Raw genomic sequence first — 15,188 nt, 5'->3', positions numbered from 1 at the left:
TGCAAAGGCTTACACTGTTGGACGTACAAATCCCCCCTTAGAATACTAATTTCAAGTCACATGGTTCTTTTAAAGCAGTGGTTCTCAACCTTTCTAATGCCACAACCCTTTAATACAGTTCCTCATGTTGTGGTTACCCCCAACCCTAACATTTATCCATTTTACAGATGGAGAACACTGATGCAGAGAGTCTTAGGTGACCCCTGTGAAAGGGTTGTTCGACCCCCAAAGGGGTCACAACCCACAGGTTGAGAACCACTGTTTTAAAGCATAGTTTAGTAAGATAAGTTGAATCAATAAGAGAAAAACTACCACAGACACTCAGATTTTAGTTTGTGGCCCAATGGACTCCTAAGGGGCAACTAAAAACCTGTAGCTTTATGTATCAATTTAGGATTGCCCTTTGGTGAACTTGTGACTGTATTATGCTAATTATGAGCCAAGGGTCAAGTTCCTTCTTAGCTTTATATCTATGCCCCAGATGTATTCTGATGGAGACAAAATATACCTGCTCCTGTCAGACTCGGATCCTTTCATATCATATTGGCCTTTTTGCATTGGCAGCCACAAAGATTCGATCTAAGACTATTTGGAAGTGAACACCATGATAGAATTTTGCATTAGATATGTCCGATTTTAGCTCAGATATACTGAAGGGTGAATTGAGGGTCTGAAGGTCCATACATTTTATCTTTAGTGGGTAAAACTTTTGTTATATTTTATGTTAATGCATATGTTTTAATATTGTAATGGCCTATGGTTTCACAATACAGTCTTACTGTACTGTACTATTTAGTTAATTACTCACCGTTCTTGCTGACATCCAGTTCCCTGAGGTTTATGAGATTTGCTATGGATGCAGGCAATGTTGTTAGATCATTGTCCGGCAAACTCAACTTGTGCAGAGACTGACAGTTAAAAAGTTGCTATTGAAAAAAGAAAAAAACCTCTTATTATTAATATGCCATGTTTAAATTTGATAGCCCCCTATTGGGACAAAACAATGATATTGTTCTTGTTGACAATTTTAAACTATTTCTTTAAGCCCGGTGTGTTTAGAGGTCTTGCAAGTGTACAGCCAGAGCCAAATTTTGCCAAACAAAGTTTTGATTTTTATTCAAACGAGGATGCTATCATCCCACGATCTGCAAACAAAAATCAGATATGAAAGCTTCAGAACAGCCAGCTTACTTGATGTGAGAAACATACGGTTTTACTATGTTTACTGAGCCCTTTGGGGGAGGGCGGTATAAAAGTGGAACAAATAAATAAATAAATAAATAAATAAATAAATAAATAAATAAATAAATAAATAAATAAATAAATAAATAAATAAATAAATAAATAAATACTAGCAATTACTTTAAATATATACTATGTAGCTCCCACAAAAGAAACCAAAGCTCAGTTACTCTTTTATTTTGCACTAAAGCAAAGAAACAAAATTATAACACAATTTCATAAGGAAAAAAACTCAAATGCTAAGCTCAGGGTACAAATGAAATATTTTTAAAATGTTGCTTTTAAATAAATGTTCAGGATATGCATACCTGAATTCTTTTGGCTTTTCCCCACAAGAAATGATGCAGTGGCAAGAGGAGATACACAGATAAAGAACTATAGGGATGTTTGGTGAGGGGAACATGACTAAAAGCCATGAGGAAAAAACATGTGATCATACAGGATACAAATGCTCTGCCACCAGAGTCATATAAATATGGCCTGAGCCAGATAGTAAAATCATGTTAAAATTGTATGCACATACAATCTCATTAGGTCATTAAGAGGTGTAGACCATAAACTACAAGACTCTGAATTTTTAGTACGAAGAGAATAACCTTTTGACAGCTGAAAGGGAAGGTGCAACCAAAACTAAGAATTCATTACGTACAAAATAACGTATTTTTACTAATACACACAATTTAAAAGTGAATCTATGTGCAATCACTGGAAATCTAACCCCCAAGTGATAATTCTGGCCTTTATAAATGTGCCTTTTCAAGCATGGTTATCATAGAGTTTTGATTGCTACAAACATTCTAACAATTAAGAAGGCAGTGCAGTTGCTACCAGGGAGGTCAGAGAACTTGCACACAGTATGTGCAGGCAAGAAACACTACGTTCTACATGGGATTGGGGTAAGTTGAAGGACAGCTGAAGGACAGCCAAGGAGAGAAAGGAGATGGCAACTTTGCTAAAACAAAGCTGTGCTGATCTATAACTGTTGTTCATTAAGTGTCTTCTGTGCAGGCATGTGTGGGGGGTTTGCACATGAGCAGGCAGGCCACAGACAACTGACTAGAAGGCTTCCATAGGTGTCAGAGCTCCCATCCAGAGCCAAGAACAGGCCATCCAAGTGGTCACTTGACAGAGGGGGGGAACAATCCACTCTCCCTTCACCACCACAGAAGAGCACCATGAAGCAAATGGCAGTCCACAGCGGGAAAAGGGGGGAGGAATGTATACCTGCACATACCAAGAGTCAGCAGGAACATGGAATACAGAGATGGCAGCCAGGTGGACTTCAACAGAACTAGTGGCTAGATCATTCTCTTTTAACAAAACAAAAGAAAAAACTCTGAGCTAATTAAAGCGCTCAGCTGGAGCCAATCCTCTTTCCATAGCAACAAAGAGAAAACTGAGGGAGGAAAGCTCTCCCCGCCTCCATCACATGACTGTGTGGGCAGGAAACTGGCCCACTCTCAGTTCCAGAGAATAGGGGAGGACTCCAAGTACTCTGAAGCTTTTGGAAGCCTTCTAGTCAGTTCTCCATGGCCTGCCTGCACCTGACAATTGCCAAGCAGGACTACATCACCATGAACTCAGAGCTGAGTAGCAAGAATAACTGAGATCAGATGGAAGAGAATGCCTAACAAGAATTACCAAATGCTGGGGCAACATATATAAATTATACAAGCAAATATTCATTCTCTGGCTGATGGTACACCATGAAAACTGCAAGTATCTGTACCCAGTTATCAATGGAAAATCGAAAGTTTTTGAACAAAATGTTCTGCAAAATCTTCTGCTACTAATGATGTTTTGCTACTAAATATGTTTTGCATCTTTAGTTCTACTCTGCAAGTATCTAGCAGTAAAAGTGTTCTGAATTTTAAAAATACATCACTTCAGTTGAAAATTTTAGGACAGGTATTAGTAATATTTCAGTGTCTCATTTAAGACTAGAGTACTAAAAGTACAAAACCTAAAACATGTGGCATTCTATCTTGTTAGCACTTGTGTGGTAGCATGATAGTGCTAGGCCAATAATTGATTGGGAATAGCCACAGGCTAAATAGATCCCTTCCCTCCTAATATGAGCTGTTCTCTATTATTTTCTGTCATTTTTAACTGTTTAAGCATTGTAGCAGCATCAGCATTCACCATGGTTAATTCTTATCAGATTACCATTTAGAAACCTTGGCTGCACATTCCAGTTAAGACATGAAACCTAGCTAGCATTAAGCATGTTTACACAGATGCAGATGGAATGTTTAAACAACAGTTAAAGTAGGCAAGGAAAATGAAGGAGTGCACAATCCTGCATGCAGCTCCTTTAACCATGGTTTGACAGCCGTGTATCTACATGGGATCTAAAGAGTTTGACCTTGTAACATGGGCATTCTTGTGCTGAGATATAACGTTACATGAGAAAGCTGCTAGAAAACACCTGTTTGTCAACCAGCCCATTTGCACAACATACTGGCTGTGCATTCAAACACAACATACCTTTGGAAGCTCTTCAATTTGATTTGCATCTAAATAGAGTTCTTCCAACGTCTTTTCGAAAGTAAAAATTTCCTTAGGCACCTGCTCCAGGCTGCAGTGAGAATAATCAAGTGCAGTGACAGTTTCTTCTTCTCCACGCAAACAGCGGCAGGGCACCAGCCGCACCAACAAGTTCCGCTTCGTCGTCATTTTCAGGCACTACATGGAGCAAAATAAACAGAACCAGAACCGTGCTTAGGAAGTGGATAAAATGTGGCTGTATTTTATGCAAGTATGAAAAGCTTAAAGTTAACAGTGAAAATGAATTTTAACAAAACTTACCAGATCTTTTTAGGTCACATTCATACATTTTCCTAGATTCATCAATATCTTTGAGCAGAAACAGCAGGTACTTAATGCTGTTCTACAGCTTTCAATGGAGACAAATGTGAAACAGCCAGATAACTCTGACAGTTTGAAAGCTGAGCAAACTAAGAGAATTGCTACATCTAATAATACACTCGCTGGAACTGTGTGGGAGAATAAGGGGCATTTCCCAGATATGCAGAAAAATACGATTGAGCAAATTAACTAAAAGAAGAAACCTTTAAAAATGTTCTGATTAGGGTTAACAATGCTTCAAAAGTAGTGGATAACTGAGAGCAGCTAAGGATTAGAAAAATGAAAAGGTGAAGGAATCCGTCTGCTCTCTTGGGCTCATTCCGCACACGCAGAATAATGCACTTTCAAGCTGCTTTCAGGGCTCTTTGAAGCTGTGCGGAATGGCAAAAACAGTTGTGAAAGCAGCTTGAAGGTGCATTATTTTGCGTGTGCGGAATGAGCCTTGGAGAGGGAGCTTTTGACAGAAGACATTTCCACATTGTTTCTTCCCTTACAATTCCTTGCAGACTCCAAGCTTGTATAGTAACAAGTAACATGATTATCTGATGAACAGGCAAATATGGGTGAGAAACTAAAATAAATCTATGTTGCACAATTCTCCCAATCACAGTGATCAGTTTAATTTAAATATGAATGATTTAGGGGAACCTGATTCGCTAAACATGGGAATTAACAATATCAATGTTAGTGGATTTTAAATGATATTGTGAAAGCCAGGAGAACCAGAGTGGTCTAGTAGTTAAGATGTAAGACTAGAACCTGGAAAACCCAGGTCTGAATCCCTACTTGTGCTATGGAAGCTTGCTGAGTCACATTGGGCCAGTCACACACTCTCAGCCCTGACCCTGACTAGTATTTGGATGGGAGGCTGGCAAGGAATAACTGAATGATGCAAAAGCAGGCAATGGCAAACAACCTTTGAACATCTCCTGTCTGAAAACCCTACGACTGGGGTGTCGAACTCTGGCACTTCACATGTTCATGGACTACAATTCCCATCAGCCCCAGGGGCTGATGAGAACTGTATTCCATAAACAACTGAAGCGCCAGAGTTCGACACCCCTGCCATACTTCAGCACTGACTTCATAGTCAAAAAAATAAAAAATAAAGATAGCCAAAGAGCTGCAGGACTGAAAAGCTTGATGTTATGTGTGCTCATAAAAAGTAATTAGAAACAAGGGAGCAATGTTTTTCTTTTTGTCATTTCCATTTTAACAACTTTTTAAAAAACGAAAACATAACCTGTCAAGAACACTCATCCTACTTTGTGCATAACAGGTGGATAGGGAAGAGGAAAGGAAAAACGTCAGATGAGAATTAATGCATTAATATAGGTGATCATGTTTCACATGGTTCCCAGAACTTTGACCAGATTTAGAATCTTGTCTTTGTGACTGCCTATCTTGGTTTCACTGTATGGAGATCCACTGCTTTTCTAATATTTCAATTGGCACTGCTAACTGTTCTTAATTTGAGCTAGGTTTACAAACCCAATATGTCAAGCATAAAGTGTATGGAAAAAACTAAAATGCTTGCGTAAGTTCAGAAACATACTCACCACTGGGTTACGTTTTTCTCCCTGCTACTTCTTCCCTGAGCTTTCGAAGCCAACATTCTGTATTAAGCAAAAGTGATAAGAGTTTAGTCAGTACTTTGGGTATCTAAAACAACTTTCCCCTCATTCCTATAAAATTATCTTAAAAGTTCAAAATGCAGTGAAATTTTTAAACCTCAACTGCTCAATATAATGATACAAATAAAAACGAATTGGAAATATAAGTTAAACGCTTGTCCTTCATCCTAGGTATCCACTCATTTTAAATACGAAGGCAGACATTTATCCAGTTGTCCAAATACAGTTTGCCATCTGGCATAGCACAGCAGCGTTCGCTCTGTATGTTACTGGAGGCATCCATTTGAAAAGCAAAAAAAATATACGAAATTAATGGAGCATGACACAATTACATTTCAACCGTGCATGTACCATTCTATTTAAATTTGTACTTCAGTCCTCCTCACCAAGTTTGGAGAAAAGCAAATCACCACAGCCTCAAGAAACAATTTATAATATACACAATGATAAAATATTCCTTCCACCACCTCCAGCTAAAAACTGTCTCTTTTGAACTAAAGATTACAAAATTGTGTATTTGTGCATTTAAAAGGTTTTATGCAGCTATAGAAGTAATCGGAGGGCCAATCTAAACAGGTTTTTTTTTTACAATCAGGTTAGATAAAATTATCTACAGTTGTAGAACACAACTTTTCTGTAGGAGCCAGATGGCACCTGGCATTTGTGTTTAATCAAACGAAAAGACAGGCCTAAGGGGGGGGAAAAGTTTTACAAGCCAACCAAAGCAACCTTCATTCTCTACATAATGTTTTTTCAAAACAAAATGTATGAGACATTCTTTATGTCTTCTGTATAACAAACCTGGATAATATGCATTTAAAAATCAGACAAACATACTCCTCAAAGGATTGTAACATGGAACATAGTACTGCTTTCTTCAGCAGTGGCGTAGTAGTTAAGAGCAGGTGCATTCTAATCCAGAGGAACCGGGTTTGATTCCCCGCTTTGCCGCTTGAGCTGTGGAGGCTTATCTGGGGAATTCAGGTTAGCCTGTGCGTTCCCACACACGCCAGCTGGGTGACCTTACAGTTCAGGATCCCGATAAATTAGGGATCCACACCCCATCGTTTTCTGTCAGCATGGCCAATTGGCCATGCTGGTAGGGGGCTGATGGGAATTGTAGTTCCTCGAACATCTGGAGACGCAGGTTCCCTACCCCTGTTAGTTCAGGATCCCAGCCGATACCATAATCTCATCAGTTTCGTCAGCATGGCCAATTGGCCATGCTGGTAGGGGCTGACGGGAATTGTAGTTCCTGAACACTGGACGAGGTTCCCTACCCCTTGGGCTAGTCACAGCTTTTCAGAGCTCTCTCAGCCCCACCCACCTCACAGGGTGTTTGTTGTGAGGGGGAAAGGGCATGGAGATTGTAAGCCCCTTTGAGTCTCCTACAGGAGAAAAAAGGGGGATATAAATCCAAACTCTTCTTCTTCTTCATGAACAAACAGCTGGGATATTAATCTAGCTCATTTATCCACTGTCATACAATGGTAGATGCAAGTTTATATACCACATTTAACTGCATCTTGTCTAGGTATTTATTCCTTTTATGGATGTTTCATTAATAGGGGCACTACAAGGAAGCTTTACATTCCATCTCTTGCAAAAAAAAACCTTCTCTAATCTTATCACTAGGATAAATTGACAACATACCACAGGTTAAACTAGGATATTAACATTCATGCCTCCTTCATCCTCCAAACTATCTAGCAAGCAAAACTGGTTCTAAAAAAAAGAAAAAGAAACATATTCTGTATTGTCGAAGGCTTTCACGGCTGGATTCAACTGGTTGCTGTGGGTTTTTTGGACTGTGTGGCCATGGTCTGGTAGATCTTGTTCCTAACATTTCGCCTGCATCTGTGGCTGGCATCTTCAGAGGTGTATCACAGAGGGAAGTCTGTTATACACTATGTCCAGTCCAGTGTATAACAGACTTCTCTCTGTGATACACCTCTGAAGATGCTGGCCACAGATGAAGGTGAAACGTTAGGAACAAGATCTACCAGACCACAGCCACACAGCCCGGAAAACCCACCACAGCCATGTTCTGTATTATTTGATGCCCACATATTATAAATAGAGTCCTTGTCCATGTGAGGCTCAACCACATGGCATAATAGGCCCTGTTTCTCCCTCCCTTTTGGAGCCTATACACAGGCAGCACATCACAATATGGAAAATGCACCCTTGGTAAAGAGTACATAATAAGAGTATGAAAAAAAACACACACAAATATCCCACTTTCTGTAAAGTCAGGATGCCAGAGCTTGTTTAAAATATATACAATTCAATAACAAAAGATGTGCAATAAATTTTTCCACCACTAATCAAAACATCACAAAGTGCAAACTTTTCACATTCTACACTGGTGTGGTTTTTTTTAATGCTGGGTATCAATACAAAATAAAGTCAGGAGAGAGACAGGCCATGTTATACAGTCCATAATAGTAATGTATCTTGTTTGTATCTTAAGCAGGATGTGTTAATTAGCCTTAATTAGTTTAGTTGGTACTTAGTGTAGACAAACATCTTTTTTCTTTCTCCCCCACCCTTTTTAAACACAGGTACGAACTAAATATTACATTGGGCCCAACACTGATCTCGACCCAATCATTATGGTGGGGAACCAACATTCCAAAGTATGTAAAGGATCAGTCCAGCTGGTTATTGTGGTGTGATGGGATTTGTACTTACATCCCCATACCGTTCTCCTGAGATGAAACAGTCTCAAGGAGCCTGTCTGCCCTGTTATGGGCCTCCACATGCAGGATTTAGCAACTCTAATCGGACTTGTGCCAGAGGTAACTGTTAGTTTGGAGCTCATTCTGATTAGGACTCTGGAGAACTTGAGAGCTCGTAACATTGGACCTAGCACTAATATATCTATTTGTGAAATGCTCCACAGAGGATATTAGGGACAGAGCTGCAAAATGGAACTAAGGAAAGACTAGGAAGTTCTCTATACGAGCATGGAAAATCCCAGAGTTTCAGAAAATCTGAAATCTAAACAGAAAATACATTGGGGATTTAAGCTCCCCCAATAACAGAAACAGCACTTGTAGCTTTAAGAGAAGAATGCCCATGGGACTCTGTGACTGCCATGGAGTGCTAGGCAACCACAGTAACATTGTCAAGCAATGCAAGACTCAGAGTCTGCAAAGCAAAGTTGTAATGGGGGAAGCAAGAGTGGAATGGGAGACCAAAACAATCCTGGGGAAAGTTCCCTTTCTTCATATCCCTTGACAGAGGAGAACTGTCCAAGAACAGGCCCAGAAGTGCCTACTAGAAACTGATTATTTATACAACTTGGCTTAGTCTGCCAGCTGTCATCACACAACTAAGCTCAGCCACTGCACAGCCTAGCTCACTGCAGCCACCATGTAGCCCAGAAAGATTTTCTCGGGGGGGGGGGGTGCCACCATACAAGTGGGACCAGCCCTGCATAATACAACTGGGCCTGGCCAACGCTGGAAACCACTATCCCACTTAGCCAGACATCTTGCAGGGAGAAGCTACCAGGGCAGGGAAGAATGAAAAACTAAAGACTTGGGGGTGGGTGGGATAAAAACTGATTGGCTGGTTGCTGTGAAATAAAAAGGCAGCAGAAAAGGGGCCAAAGCTAAGGGGATCTCAGGGGCAAGTAAAGCAGAAATAATGGGAAGGGGATGCAGTGCAAAATGAGACACCTTCCACAAGTATTTGAGGGTTCCCTCACTAGTTATTACATAAAATTTAAAAATTAAACACTCGTAATCTCTTACAATTAAATTAGCAGGTTTTCTAATACCCTGATCTTGGATCACTACTGTGACCATTTTTTCCAATTCAATCTTCAATTCAGTCAAAAGGGGACCTCACATTAAAGCGTCACCAGCTGAGTGAGGAGTCTGGGAGTTGTAGTCCCATCAGCCCCTCTGTACATGAAAAATGGCACCCCCAAGACTGCATCTCCCAGAGTCTTTCCCTTTTTCTGGTTCATTGTCAGGAACACACTGCTTAATTATATAGTAAGATATTTGCAAGACTGAAGCAATAGTTTAATAGACTATTGGTTATATTTTAATTGTTGAGAATACATTGGCCTCTAGCTGGAAGCAGAAAAAATGCATTTAAGCTCAGTAGCAAGATTAATAGGCTAATTCCATTACAGACAGAGGATTTGTTGTAATACCATTAAGAGATCAAAAGTGAGTCCACGTGATAATGTCACAGATAAAATAATCCAGTCTGATTTTGCCCTACAAACAGGGACAGTGAGATTCTTTTGCATAAAATTCTGAGAGGGTAATGCAAGCTAGACAGCATTTTACATAAGCGACTCTGGCTCAGTTCTCACTGAGATGGCAACCTTATGTCTCTACTTCACCATTTCAAACATGCTATAATGATTCTCCCTCTTAAAAAATGTTTGCACTGAGACAAAACTGGCACATCAGAAGATGCCTCAACTACAGTGTGATATGCTGCCCTAGATGCAGTGAGGCATAACAAAATCTTTTGAAATAGAGGATGGTGATGACTTGAAGCACAAAAACACAACACGTAGCTACTACAGGAGCAGAAAGGTGTCTCTGATAAAGTAAATGCAACTTGGGGAGCAGTTGTCTCTATATCTCTACATTTTCACTGTTAAGGAATCCAGATTATGAACTAGGAATCAGAGACCAGGACATACCTGCCTGACACTGCATACATTCAGGCTTTAGGGCCCTTTTAAAAGACAACAGGAAACAGACACTTAACAGCATCATCTATAATGTGTAGATATACCGAAGCCTCTAGGTTGCCCAGGATTGGCATAAATAGCAGATCAGAGTACGATTCTTCCAACTCCTAAAACTGACTGTAGGAACCCTGAACAGGCTGTCACTTATCCCAGATACTGACCAAGATCTGGGATGAACACAGCCCTGATGTGTTACCTCAGCAAGAATAGTGTAGGAAAATCTTTACAATTCCCATTTATTTATTTGAAGTTGCACAGATAGCTATTTTTTTCTTATGCAGAATGCACAAATAAATATCCATAAAATATGATACTGATATGTATCCATGTTTTGTTAGACAAAACTCTATGTATGTTTCCTTACAAATTACAATGCTCAAAAGCTGCAATTGGCAGGTATAAATAAAATGTGAAGTAGTGGATATTGAAGAAAAATGACAAAGCATTGTATGTGTTTAACTTGAAAGCCAGAATGAGCATTCACGGGTCTATTTTATGTGTACAGAATCACAACAGCCAACAGAGACCATTCAAGTCCTAGCATTTAATTTTTTTTCATCCACTCATTAACTCGGAAGGATAACAGATTAACTGAGAAGTGAGCTGCTCAAGATTGGAAGTAAGTGTACTGACACTATTCACCCTCAAGATTATTGGAGGTAGGTAAAGCATGCAAAAACAGAGACCAAAGTATCATGTTTTCCTTGGTCCAGAGCACAAAGTTATGAAACAATTCAAAGTTATGAAAGAACTCACATCAAATGCATGGTATTTTAATATCAACCTGCTGCTGGCTGAATTTTAACTGCTGTCTCCTTTACTCATATATAAAGAAAGCAATGTGTCATGTACACTAATTATGCTATGAAAAAAACAGATGTTCTGTCTTTACCTTTGCTGTGTACAGTAAGATCAGGAACAGGACAAAGTTCAAGTGCTTCCTCCTGGTTCTCTCACTAAGGACGTGAATGTTTAAAGCAGGACATCCTGCTGTTATTTGTGCAGATGCTTGCAATGAAGCTGCATTTCTGCAGCAAACAAAATAAGGGACAAAACATTTCAAAACTACCTATTCAATTTCAAAAACCTGCACTGTTAGAAAAAACTCCAACATTCCCCATTTATTATCCAAGTGACCAACTGAATACATACTCTCAAGGTGTCTCAATAAGCTTTCAGGTTCATCTCTCAGACTTCCACTCAACAGAAGAGGGCCCGTCATCTGGTCATGGCCCACTCACCCGGGGGGGGGGGGAGGATAGGGAGGGGGAAGGGGATATTAGCTCAATCCTTCCTATCCATGTTCCATATTAGCTTGAAAACAACCTGCCCAGTAGGTGAGAAACTGGCCCCATGTCATGAGTGAGAGTGTGAAACAAGAGCTTCACAAATCCTACTACAAGCACTCTAATAACATTAGCCCTCATTAGATTTGACCACAGGAACTGCCTAAAATACCAGAACTAACTTCCAGCATCGATCTTCTAGAATCCAGACTATACTTTGGAGGATCAGAACACATCCCTGGATACTTTATTGACCCTTTCGTACCTATACCTTTTCCTATTTTCATGGTTTCCTCTACTCATTGTTTGATCCAGTATTAAAACTGGGCAAACTCAGAAACCATTAACTATAGTTTTCTCAAATCAGATGTCACAGAAAGCTACAGGTAGGCAAAGCATATTTTACAATCAGGATCGTATTCTGTTTTTTAAAGTTATACTCTATTATCACAAACACTCAGTGCAATTGTTGAAGCCCTAGGGGACTGAATTGAGTCATTTGTAAGCAGCAGTTTAGTGGCTTAACTAGTAAAAAGCAGATGGCCAGAAACTGAAATCAGGATTTTAATCTATATTGCAGGGAAAGCAACAGTAAAAAAAATTGATTCAGCAAGAGGTAGTAATATTGTATCAACAAATGCATCCACTGCAACAACTGACAGACAAGTCACTAATAATAATCTATATGTTGCAAATTGTATACCTAGAAATGCTGTGAACACCCAAACCTTTATCAACACAATTTTACAGCACCTATTAATCATGACACTTTAACCTGCTGTGTATCAGTTACATCAAGAGGATTCAAAAACAGAGTAAAATAGAAGCCATAAGGATGAAAAAGTAAATATCTTTGAATGCAGCTAACATTCAGAAACTTATTGCCACAGCCGTTCACATGACTAATGGCTGGAAGAGTCATGCCCAATTGTAATAATCACTACTTGCAATATCCTTTTTGTAGCATGGTTCACATCAACAAGTCCTACGCTTCCCTTCATGTACACCTTTAAGAAGGGGCCACACTCACTCACACACTACTGCCTTCAAACGATTTTAAATATTTAGTTAACACCAACTTTCTTGCTGAGACTCAAGTCTTATTAGTAGCATTGATAAAACCATATAATCAGTGATTTCAACGCAGACTGAAATGTTTATCCTGCTGGTTCATAAAGAATGACAATGGAACTATAAAATAAGAGAACCATGTTTTGAACTGGATTGGAAATAAAATAATTAAATGGTCAAGTAATCATTTGTAATTGGGGTTCAACGCTCTCAGAATAAAAACCCTATATGATGGGTTATTTAAACTGTTCTCAAATCCTAAATCATTGATTTTAGCTGTTTTCACAGTCAATTCACACTCAGGCCCTTTCCTCATGGGCCAATTAAACTAGGATAACACCGGTAAAAAACCCGGGTTGGGGGGGAACTTCGCACAGATCCCAATCCTAATGTGGATCTGCTCCACATTTCCCCTCAACCTGGGTTTTTCAAGAATCACGTTATGCGCAATTATTTTGTTTTAATGCAGCTTGCAGCCACAGCCAAGCAAACGGCTGTGGCTGTGAGGTACGTTCAAACAAGAGAATTGCACATAACGCAATTCTCAGAAAACCCATTCCCAGCTTCCATTTGTGGAGCCACGCAGGGGAAATGGGCCGTATCATGGCCTGGGAGGTCTGTCCTACCTGCCTTCGCCCATTTCCCCTGCGTTCGCAGGTGGGGGGGGGGGCTTTGCAAAGGGGCCAGGGCAAGGGCGGGTTCATGTAACCTGCCTTTCCTCCACTTTTATTGACCCGTGTGCAAAAGGTCTTGGTAAATTAAGATGGGTAGTCCAGGTTAATCTGAAGCAGGAGTCTTAAAAAACAGGAGTCTTTAAAAAACCTATTCTACCACATGTTTCATAATTTGTGGAAGCTTACATTGGAATACATTAGTATTTAAGGGCCACTGGACTTCAGGTTTAATGGTAAACTAGATTGTGTACTGTACCTTTAAGATCTGACAGTAAAATCCACTTAACTGAACATGCAGCGGACATGAATTTGAGAGCCACAACAAAACGTGACTCCACAGCACTCAACCAGATGTGCTCATCGTAAATATGAATTTCTTTTCCAATATTAAAGCATTCATCAGGAAATAAAATTAACCTGCCATTTAGAGTGTGAATCATCTTTTAAATGGAGTATCAAGCATAAAGATATGGTTGTGTGTTTCAATATCTTTTTTAATATGGCTGAGATAATCTCATATAACCAGAACAGCTTCCATTTGTATTGGATGTTTCAGAAAACACAAACAATTACATATATAGAATAAATTAAAATTAACAATTCTAGATGAACTTGTTAAACAAGTACCAATTAGATCTCTGATTCACAATGGCTGTAATTTAGCTGTGGAAACATATTTTGCCAGCAGAAAAGACCTCTTGTCCATGGCTTTGCAGAACTACTACCTGCCCCTACATAGACTAGAGTTAGTGGATTAGATCCATTTATGGCTCAATTGTGGAACTATGGTTCAATTTAATGCATATTCATATGCATGCATTATACTGTACACTCAGGTTGTGAATGTGCTTCAAAAATGTTCAAAGGTGCTTCAGACAGAATCATTTTTTAAAAAATTCCGTTGACATATCCAACAACTGCATGTCACCAAAGGGCAGCAATTACTTTACTATGGGTCCCTGCCAGTTTGAACAGCAAACTAGAAACTAGAGGCAAAGTCCAAAAAATAACAATTCTAGAAAAATCTGTATAATAATAATTTTTGGGTAGCAGTCTTTCTTTGTTCAATTTATGACTATAGCAAAAAATTAGCCATGGGAGATGATGAATCATAAGAATAATGGCAGGAATAAGTATCATAAAACTCAATGCATGACGCCTCACATAATTTCTCTTTTATAGCTCTTTTATCATACTATGCTTTAACCAGCAAAATCCACCACACACTAATTTCTAAATTATTGTTCACTGCATCAGAACTTGCACAAAGATATCAATTACCACATCAGATGCAGGCTTCATCCTCTCACAGGAGATATAGCTATGGATTAATAGGATTGTCTTCTGGCTGTTTATATAGAGATTAAGCTATCTGGATTTTTTAAATCACAAAATGCAGCATAAGCTGCTTAAATGGGATTCATACATTCAGACAGCATGAGCTACATCTAAGCAGCCATCCAATAACTGAAAACATATATATAATTTGTTTATTTTAAAATATAGTAAAAAAAACCCCTCAAAATTTAGAAACTGAATATATATAAAGTAGAAACAAAAATATAACAATGGTGGCATAACCTACATAAATTTCTAAAAAAAATGTTTCCACATACCTAAAAATAAATCCATACACAATTGTCATCCATTTGCCACGAATTCAAATAGTGATAAAGTTGCTTACTAG

The 15,188-nt window shown here is 39.1% G+C and overlaps 1 protein-coding gene across 3 annotated transcripts in view; it reads right to left on the bottom strand.

The window, feature by feature from the left end:
- ERBIN (erbb2 interacting protein) overlaps nucleotides 1-15,188 on the bottom strand; it is a 99,878-nt gene that overhangs the window by 64,130 nt on the left and 20,560 nt on the right. For 2 of the 3 annotated variants that reach the window (XM_048502867.1, XM_048502868.1), the window contains exons 1-2: nucleotides 3,730-3,933; nucleotides 809-926 (exon numbers count right to left, since the gene is read on the bottom strand). In XM_048502867.1, the coding sequence (XP_048358824.1) occupies nucleotides 809-926; nucleotides 3,730-3,918 (307 nt within the window). In that variant the 5' untranslated portion in view covers nucleotides 3,919-3,933. Of the gene's footprint in view, nucleotides 1-808; nucleotides 927-3,729; nucleotides 3,934-5,669; nucleotides 5,727-15,188 lie in introns of those variants that run through there. The other variant, XM_048502866.1, reaches the window with a different exon arrangement.

This window comes from Sphaerodactylus townsendi, linkage group LG07, assembly GCF_021028975.2.
Source record: "Sphaerodactylus townsendi isolate TG3544 linkage group LG07, MPM_Stown_v2.3, whole genome shotgun sequence".
Lineage (NCBI taxonomy): Eukaryota > Metazoa > Chordata > Lepidosauria > Squamata > Sphaerodactylidae > Sphaerodactylus > Sphaerodactylus townsendi.
Note: the sequence above shows the minus strand (reverse complement) of the source record. Positions and strands in the feature narration are given on the sequence as shown.